The 10,607-nt window shown below is 34.5% G+C and overlaps 1 protein-coding gene across 1 annotated transcript; it reads right to left on the minus strand.

The window, feature by feature from the left end:
* Positions 1-647: 647 nt before the first annotated feature.
* LOC127127280 (alpha-galactosidase 1) lies at positions 648-3,625 on the minus strand. The gene is made up of 15 exons (XM_051056432.1): positions 3,311-3,625; positions 3,142-3,200; positions 2,946-3,002; positions 2,813-2,847; positions 2,616-2,719; positions 2,455-2,530; positions 2,302-2,360; positions 2,041-2,106; positions 1,872-1,955; positions 1,719-1,783; positions 1,542-1,624; positions 1,378-1,468; positions 1,231-1,280; positions 988-1,128; positions 648-916 (listed from the first exon to the last, which is right to left on the minus strand). Exons 1-15 carry the CDS (start codon positions 3,463-3,465, stop codon positions 824-826), a joined length of 1,218 nt encoding a protein of 405 aa, XP_050912389.1. The 5' UTR covers positions 3,466-3,625; the 3' UTR covers positions 648-823.
* Positions 3,626-10,607: the final 6,982 nt, after the last annotated feature.

A 10,607-nucleotide genomic window follows, 5' to 3' on the forward strand; every position in this document is an offset into this window, starting at 1 on the left:
CCATGAAAATTGATAACATTCTAGCCATAAATTTAGCTAAAAATCATGTTACACATCACATAAACAAACATATAGAGATGAGATTCCACTATCTTATGGAGCAAATTAGCAATGAGAGACTATGTCTAGAGCATTGCAGACATCATGATAAAGACAATGCAACTTGAGGTGTTTAAAAAGCTTAGAAATTTAATTAATTTAGAGAACTTGGCCACAATAAATTAGATGGTGCGATGAGAGTAATTCAATAATGTCTCACTTGTAGTTACTTGAAATACAAGTAATAGTTAATTTGTGTTAAAATTTTGTTATTAACAAATTAGTTATGACAGTTAGAGAAGTGTGGTTAGTTAGAGTTTGTTGATGTCTTGTAGTGGAAGTCACAACCATATATACTCTTGTATTGTGATCATTAAACAAGATGTGCAAGTATGTTTCACTCTCTCTCTCCTTAATCTTCATATTAAAAGTTTTCATATATAAGGACAGTTTGAAAAATACCAATATAATTTTTATTATAGTTAAAGAAACAATTGCGATTAACTAATCTTATTGCCCATTTTCATCAAAACTAATGATGTAAGTTCTAATGTTAACTTTTGATATTTCACAGTAATATGTAACCAAAATAAGGTTGCAAACTTCAATCAACAGAAGCAGCAGATGAACAATCTTTATTCAATAAAACGAAGTCCATCATCATCATATACAAAATCAACATTTTATTTTCCTCAGAAACAAACAAACTTATTTCCATTTCACTTAACCATCATGCTTCTAAAAGCTGCAAAATCTACATAACTGTGTTCTTGTCTTGTAGGACTCATGCTACTGGTTTCAGCACATACATTTTACAGGCATGTGATTCTACTGTTACACTCAACTTATCCACAAAATGTTTCTCCAATGTCTTGTGCTGCATCCATAACAATTATATTAGTATCCAACAAAGATAAATTCAAATGTATACAATAGTACAATGAATACCTCCCAAAGATCTCTGGCTTCAACAACACTTTTCGGCGGTATGCCAATGTCATCCCAATTCGCTGTCATAGCCATTCGCTGCGCACCTTTATTAAGCAACACGACGGCTACCCTGTATCCTGAAAGAGGACCTGCCCATATCTATCCCAAAAAATGTCAGTTAATTAAGCCCGGTCTATCAAAATTTACGCATTCACGTAGTCGGGGGATCTCGTATGCAACTGAAAATATGCTGAAAATTACCTCGAGATCACCTTCCATCCTAACCTTTTTAGCTTGTACACCAAGCGAATCTATCGAGATGATATAAGAGATAAAATTTAACGTAAGTAGCATTTTACAAATTTACAACGATTACGAAATCTCAAAATGACTTAAATTAAGTATCACCTTGGTTAACTGCAATAACTTCTTTATTAGAGATTATTTCCATGGTATCTTTACTAACATTTCTTACATCACACCCTAGAAGAAGTGGAGCCTGCAATAAACCAAGGTCAATACATGCTTTCACATGAATTAAGATACTTGATGGCAAGAGAAAGAGATATAACCTTTGAAATGGCCCATAAACTGAAGTGAACAATGTATTCGTTTTTCGTCATCCCTCCGTTTCCAACCTCGAGCATATCAGGATCTGTTGAGTTAAAATGCTTAATGAATATCTTGACTCGTAAATTTTATATGAAAAAATGATAAAATCTCAATGACTAACGTAACGAAATTCTAACCATTCCAGCCACCAGGCCGTGCTAGCTCGGCATAAACTTCATTCGTGTCCGCCTTTGAAATCATACTGCATCAAACAACTATACACATTACAAACCATACATGTTTACATTTAAGAACGGCTAGTACCAAAAAATCGAGTGCATGGTTTTTACCTTTCCCATGTATCACTTATGTCACCGGTAGTTCTCCAACTATTTCCGACTTTAGCACCCCATAAAGCTGGGTGCAAATCTCCCCTAACAAAATCACCGGTAGAAATGTTAGTTAGAGAAAAGTACTAAATATTGGAAGAACAATAAGATGCTAAAATAGAATAACTACCATTCACATAGCGAAAAGAAGATCGGACGACCTGCCTTCACTAAAGCCCGCGTCATAACAGGATACCTATATATATAAGAAGGCCATAGTTTGCAAAATTATGCATGAAATGTTACAAGTACAATACAACTATATCAAGAAAACTAAAACATAAGTCTTAGCCAATGAAACACTGATATAGACACAAACACCGGATACAATACAACACATAGATAGATGCTACATAGTAGTATGCAAAATTGAAAAAATATTTTTGACTACCTCTTGGTGGGCTTTGATCCACCATTGAAACAGTTATCATACTTCAAATAATCAATGCCCTGTGATCAAGCAAAATAAGCATTGATTATGTATTTGTTGATAGATAGATGCTACTAGAAAAAGAAGAAAAAAAGGCACAAATATTTGAAGTACCCATGATGCAAAAGTTTTGGCATCTTGGAACTCATGACCTAGTGAACCAGGCATTTGTTTGCTACAGGTAAAATACCTGTGAAAAACCAGCATAAAATCTAGTTACAAAGCAATGAAAAGAAGAGAAAAAGAATACATTTGACTATTTTTTGTTTATGTACCCTGCATCTGAATAAATTCCAAGCTTAAGACCCTTGCTGTGAACATAATCTGCAAGCGCTTTAATACCAGAAGGAAATGTTGAGTTCTTAGCCACCAGATTACCCTATTATACAACAATTTTTGTCAGAAACTATACTATAAAAAAATTTCAGAAACCAAATAAGAAAAAACACAAAGAAAATCAAATGATCTATACCTTATCATCGCGATTAAGTTCAGCCCAACAATCATCTGCAGCAACAATGAAGTGTAAACAAAGGCTAATTGCATATTTGCATGTGGTTATGATATTTTGCAAAGTAAAAAACTGAAACAAATAATGATAATACCTATGTTGACATAGGTGTATCCAAGCTTAGATAGACCAGTAGAAATAAGGGCATCAGCTGTAAATCCATACACCAAATTTCACAAAATCAAATGCTAGTTTTTCAGATGTATACTCAATTTTATACAAATCCATAAACTAAATCATCATAGTATGTATATGCATAAATAGCATAAACCATAAATGACAAGAAATACCAGTTTCTCTGATCATTTTTTCATCAATCTGACAGGCGAAGTGATTCCAACTGTTCCACCTATATAAAAAAATATCAGAATCATAAATCTTTAGATGTTTGTCTTAGATTCATTGCTAATTGAAATATTGTTAATGTAAAAAGCATTCATAATTTGGTGACATTCATACCCCATAGGAGGAGTTCTAGCAAGACCATTAGCAAGAAGGTTTCTTCTAAGAAGATGCTCCTCCTCATTGTTCTTGTTGTTAGCTAATGATGAACAAGTGACACAGATAAGCAAAAGGGTCACCAAAACCACCATCATCTCAATCTTTATCCCCATTTTCGACACTCTTTACCAGAAACTATACTTCACTTCACTTTCTCAGTTGAAGAGAGAGAGAGAGAGAGAGAGAGGGTCCCTTATCTTTCTGTATAGCGAAAAACATAGACAAGACTAGTATGTTCTTTAGTGTAAAGTCGTCAGTGTTTTGTATTTGACCGTGACGTCAATGTGTGAATATTGTTGGAGTTATTTTTACAATTAAGTAGCATGATTCTCCAAGATAAATTACAAATCCGAACAGTTATTATTCAATTTTTTTCACAATTAAGTTGCATGATTCTCCAAGAAAATTCCAAATTTAGACACTAATGGCCATTTACTTTTCTAACTTCTTATAGTTTTGTGAGATAATCCTATTCTAGTCACATTTGAACAATGTCCACGTGTATAAACATAATATACAACAAATGGGCTATATATGATAAGGGATCAAATTATATAGATAACTCGCATCAATTGTTATACTCTTTCGTCACTAAGTGACTCACATGATTCCTAAATAGTTTCCTCCCATTTTTGGTAATTAATAAATTTCATTTCCTCTGATGAAATAAAATAGCATCCTCTCACTTTTTCTAAATATTTCTGTACAAAAATAACGATTCTTAATAATAGAAAGATAGTTTATAATTATTATTAAAATTATATTAAAAACATAACTTTCAAATAAAAATAGTCTATACTAATTAATTTCATAACATATTTACTAATGTGAAATTTAAACCATTTAGTAATTCAAATTAAAAATAATTTATAATAATTAATTTTAAATTTTTTTATTACCATATCAAAAAAAGATGTTTCAATTTAATAGAAAGATGTTTAAATAAAATAGAAAGAATATTAAAAACTATATAAATAATCAAATAATGAGTAATGAGTTTATAATAGTTATGTTGTAAATGGAAAATGTATATATAAAGAGAAAAATGAAATTGAAATATTTTTCTTTCATTTTAAACTTTTACAAGAAATTTCATTTCCTTATTTGTTTAATTTTTTCAATTCACAATAAAATTATTATGTAATCATTATTTATTAAACGTATTTCTTTTAAAATTTCATACTCTATTTAAAATGTATTAATTTCAATATTTATTTTAAGGGAGTAGAATAGAATTTAATTTAAATAAATAAATAATATTAAAATGAAATTTGCTTAAAAATAAGAAGAAACTTTTTTTTATTATGAAGAATCATGATTTATTTAATATAATTTTATATTTTATTTAAACATTTTTTATTAACTTGAAACATCTTTTTTCTCATTGGCAATAAATATGTTATGAAATTTCAAGTTAATAAATATGTTATGAAATTAGTTATCATCAACTATTTTTGTTGAATTATTTTATATAATTATAGTAATTATTATAAAATATTTTTTATTATTAAAAATAATTATTTTTGTATACAAATATTTGGAAAAAAAATTAAAGGAACCTGTTTTTATTTTATTGGGGAAGGTAGTATGATTTATTAAAATGGAGTTTATTTATTACCAAAATGGTAGGAGACTCAAATATCTTAGTAGATTCATAACACAATATGGTGGTTATGGATTAACCATGACGGAGAGAAGCCTTGTACGGTGGTGTTTTAGGTAGTTTAGGAGATTTTCTCACTTGAGGTGAGAGACTTTGATGATGATCGGTGATGTTAGGTAGCAAGCATATAGTGATAAGCATTTGTGTGTTGAGACTGTAGTGAGCGTTGTGCTCTTTAGGTTGTAGGGAATGTGTATAATTTAGAGTGTGTCTTTCTCCTCTTGAGGAGAGATGTGTTTATAGAGGCCTCTAGGGTGTAGGGTTTGAGTCACCCTTGATGGCGTAACCACTCCCGGGGAAGTTATTGACTTTCTATCTTTCAGAAGTTAGTGAAGACTCCCTCTTTCTTTACTCACACGTCAAGGATACCTCTGGATGGGTCTCCGAGCTATTGCCTGGGAGACACAATTCCTGGGCGGGGGCGCCTTGGTTTTGGGCTTTCTCAAATATAACACTACATAATCCCTCAGGCACGAGGGCTTTTCTAAGGGTAAAGTGTTTATTTAAACTCCTTCCTTATTTGAAGTGTGCCCTTTTCCAATGTAATTGCCTTCCTCGGTCGAGGGCCACCATGCTCACAGGGCGAGTCCCTAAGCGAGGGGTGAGCCCTTCAACTGAAGTCATCTATTTATCATGACCCTCAACGGATGAGCCAACTGCCAAATGTCCCCCATTTAGCTAAGAAATGTCAGTCAGGGATGTCAACCAATCCCCATGTGTTTGTGCTTACTTTTATTTAGTGTAATCAATGATGACCTATTTTTCGAGACCTTAAAAGTTAGTGGCGTGTGTCAGAAACGTGTTGAATTTTTATAAAATCCTGAGTGGATTCAGAGAGTCTTTCATGTTTTCCACTATAAAAGACTCCCCTCTTTGCATTTTTTTCTATTTTGCCTTCTTTCTGCAAGTTTGTTCGAGTTTCCTTTCCTCATCTCTTCATTTGCAACCTTTTCTCAGTTATGAATTCCTTCTATTTTCTTTATTTTCGGTAGTGGATTTTGTGAAGGTATGTTTGAGATGGGGCTTTTACACTAGATGTAGGGTTTTATGTCGTTTGTCCCTTTTTGACGGGGCTTTTACGACAATGGTGGTGATTTCTTTTTGTTCTATTATTTTCTCATGAACAAAATGTCTTCCTCCTCCATCGTATCCAAGGATGTCGATGACTTTGCATCTAGTTGCACCACTAAAGAACAAATTCACCTTTTTCTATTGGGAGTGGTTGTTTCTTCTTCAGAGGATGAGGATCGGGTCATCTTGGAGATTTGCTCCCCATTGGAGTGGTTGTTTCTCCTACAAAGTTTTTAAGAGTTCTCAATGTCGCTCCATCCCGACTATTTTCCATTAGACATGGCTATATCAGGGCCTTTGAGATGGATTGCAAGATTTGGACATTACTACGACCACAGGGATATTTTTCTCGTTATTTACCACCAACCCATTGAAAGGTAGTTGGGTATCCCTGGGTAGTCGACCAATGAAAATCCTTCTCAAATCCCACTCCATTCATTATAAATATTAGAAGGATAAGTTTGTCCAGGTGAGAGGGCGAGACGACTCCCTCGAGACGCTGGGATCTGATGGTGCCCCCCCCCCCCCCCCGGTTTCCTTTGTCTTGGATGGATGATCCAGTAATAATCACATCGTATAACTCATTGTTCCTTTCTCTCGAGGAGAAGAGGATTGTTCTCTTCTTCTTACCGTTCAATGTTATGGAATTCTGAGAAGTAACTAATCTTTGGTTAGGGGTGGCAAGCATCGCGCGACCTATATAGGTAAATGGCCTTTTATCTTCCTTTTGTATACCTTTTTTGTGTATTATGTAGTGTTATATTTTTACTGGGGCCTAAATAGGGGTAACTTACTAGGAAATCCATTAAGGAGGCGAGGGATGAGACACCCAACGAAGCCATCAGTCACTCGAAATTGCCCATGAGGCTGCCCGGAATGGGCCAAGAGGTCGCGCAGATGCGGAAATGCAACACGTCCGATTGGGATCCATTGTTTTAATCGCCTATTTGACGTGGGTGATAACATAGGGCCCACAATGACTAGCTAAAGGGATTCATTCAAGATGAGGAACCATTTCCTCCATGATTGTAGGAAGACTAAGTCTTCCATTAACCACTTCTTTGGTCATGAATGTGGGATATAATGGTCAATTAACTTTATAAATACATCTCCCTAAAGGGAAGATAGATATATCATTTATGACACCCTAATAGAGCTTACAGATTCTCAAGTCATACACATTTACTACTACTCAGAGAGAACTATGCTCCTGGTAACCTTAACACACCGTCAAGCTAATCGCCTACATATAACTCAGCATTGTCGACCACCAACGGGGCCTCTCACCTCACGTGATCTGGTTCCTTAAACAACCTCAAAAACCATCATATAAGGTTTATCTCCGCCGTGAGGAAGCCCTCAGTACCCAATTTGTAATACACCTACAAAGGCCTATGAATCTCCCCGCCTTTGCAGAGGGAACACGTACGCCCTATACTTTCCCTTTTGGAATGATGCCGACATCGACACTCTCAAGTTCAAAAAATCTAACTTTCCATTTTCCAAAGTTTCGTACCTCGAAAAATACAATCCTTCGCGAAGCGCATCGCACGCTCGTAGAAAAAAATGTTCGAATAGAGTCCCCACCGAACTTTATTTATTCCAATGAAGGAAAAGGAAAATATTGATAACACCTTTAAAAAGAACATGGTCATCACAACCATATTTGGGTTCGGGAGTCGATTACGCCAAGGGAAGGTATTAGTGTTAGAACAAGATTTAGTTATGCATCTATACCTTGAGTTTTGGTGATAACAATGTTGTATTTGTGTGAGAACAATTTTGGTATCCTAATATTTTGTTATTGTGTAGCTTTAATAGTCAGTTTCGATTCTGAGTATATGGCGTGTAACGTCATTAATTTCTAAACGATGAGTTCCAATTCCGCTTTTGCGCCAGTCATAAGAAGTTATGAAAGATGTTAAATGTTGCTGCTACAATGATCTTTCTGCTTTTGTGTTGATTCACTCCTGAGAAGCTTCTGAGGAAACATTATGTTACAGCTGCAACATCCTCTCAATTCATGCTTCTGGACGTGACTCTGATCATAAAACTTCTGAAGAATGGAAGGCTTATGAAGTTATGTTACTTAGTTGAAGATTATGAAGATCTCAAGTCAGACGTTGAGATTATTAAGGTTCTGACTGTAGATTATGAAGATACTGAAGATCTCAAGTCAGACTACTGATGCCGTCAAGGTTCTGACCAAAGATTGTGAAGTTTCTGAATCCTGCTTTATGTTTCTTCATTTCATGTTTCATAAACTTTCATCAGAAGCCAATGAACTTGAAAATAAGATCAATGAGCACGTGATCAAATAGTACACAGTACAAATCAAATATCTTTTCCACTACTTGATATCGTGGGCAAGGACAATACTATACATCACACCTGTCACTGAATTTATGGGCGAAGGATAATATGCAGTATCACTCATTTCACCATCCAACAATGGACAACCAGTTTATTTGGCTTTCCCATTTTGCCATCCAACAGTCTTCTTCTTATGCTATATAAGTAGGACTTTGAGGCTTGAAGAAAAACAACAAGACACACAAGAATGTTGAAGCACTGCTAAAATTGACAAAAAGATATCATTCTTTATACACAGTTTTTCTTTAAGTAATTGTTTACCATTTGTGTAAAATTTGCTTGTATAGAAGCAACTTATAACACGCAAAATATTATTCAAACTGTTTATTTGATTCCTTAAAGAGACTAGGGTATAGTCAGATCCTTGAGAAGACAAAGAAGGTTATTCTTTGTGAGTCCTTAAGGAGACTAGGTATAGTCAGATCCTTGAGAAGACAAAGAATGTTATTCTTTGTGATTATTGCAGTCAGTTGATTATAGTGGATTAAGTCCTTGTGTATAAGGAAAAATCACCTTGGCGGGTGGACTGGAGTAGCTTTGAGTTTCAAACGAACCAGGATAAAAATACTTAAATTTTTATGTCTTTGTTATTAACTTTTTAGTGGTGTTTTTGAGTTGGTAAAAAGATTTTGTTTTTGTAAAACTCAATTCAAACCCCCCATTTATTGTGTTTTTCACATCTTCAATTGGAATAGAGCTCCAATTCTGATTGTGATAAAAATTTATCAACACTTCACCGTGTTCAGTACTGGTCCAAGTTTGTGTGAGAAACAATGGCCAATGTTAACGCTGCTAATATTGTTAACAACAATGAAAGAGACCACTACAGTGCAAAGCCACCAATCTTTGATGGTGAGAAATTTTATTATTGGAAAGATATAATAGAAAGTTTCTTTCTTGGTTACGATGTTGATCTCTGGGATCTTGTAATTAATGGCTACGCTCACCCAGTTAATGCTGAAAGAAATAATATAGCAAGAAGTGTTATGACTGATCAATAGAAGAAAGATTTCAAAATCATGATAAGGCCAGAACTATATTGCTAAATGCTATCTCTTATACTGAGTATGAGAAGATAACAAACAGAGATTCTGCCAAATCTATTTTCGAATCTCCGAGGATGGCCATAAGGGGAATGCTCAAGTAAAGAAGACAAAGGCCTTGGACTTAATCCAGAAGTACGAGACATTTAGAATGGAGGATGATGAAATAGTTGAGATTATATTCTTAAGGATTTAGATGCTTGTTGCAGGACTGGAAGTTCTGGACAAAGGATACTCTATAGATGACCACGTCAAAAAGATTATTAGAAGTCTTCCTAAAAATGGACGTATGGTAACTTCTTTGAAGTTGGAAAAGGATCTAAACAATATTAGTCATGAAGAACTTATTAATTCTTTAAGAAGCCGCGTGATTGAGTTCGAGGAAGATGAACCTCAGGTGCGAGGTAAATTTGTTGCTTTAAAGTCTAAGTCTGAGAAGACAAATGCTTATCAAATTAAGGAAGAATCATAAGGTTCTGGTGAAGACTCACAAGATGATGATGAGTTGTCTCTGATTTCAAAGAGAGTCAACAAACTCTAGAAGCACATGCATAGTGGTCAAGGTAAGTTCAGAGAATCTAGAAGGACCGCTGTTCGTTTTCATTCTTCGTCTGGACAGAAGAAGCAAGGTTCTGGAAAAGAAGTTATTTTCTTTAAGTGCAAAGAGTTTGGCCACTACAAAAATGATTGTCCTTAACTGAAAAAGAACAAACGACCTTAAAATAATGTTACTAAAGGCAAGAAAGGGTTGATGGCTACATGGGATGACTCAGAATCAGAAGAAGAATATCCTGACGAAGAACAAGCCAATGTTGCATTGATGGCAATTACAAATGATCCTGAAGGTTCTAAAGAGCCAGAAGACAATGTATTATCAGAATTAGAATCCGACTATGATTCTGAATAGGTAATTTCTAATCTATCTCGTTCTGATCTTGAATCACATCTCTCTGAAATGCTAGAAAAGTACCAGAGGCTTCAGAGTAAGTACAAGGACCTTAAACAAGTTTGAGTAGTTGCTTCTGAAACTCACAGTGAGCTTGAGAAAGATATTTCCTCTCTAAATGAAAATTTATTTTCTTTAGAAAGTAACGGTTCTACTTTG

This window comes from Lathyrus oleraceus, chromosome 3, assembly GCF_024323335.1.
Source record: "Lathyrus oleraceus cultivar Zhongwan6 chromosome 3, CAAS_Psat_ZW6_1.0, whole genome shotgun sequence".
NCBI classification, from domain to species: Eukaryota; Viridiplantae; Streptophyta; class Magnoliopsida; order Fabales; family Fabaceae; genus Lathyrus; species Lathyrus oleraceus.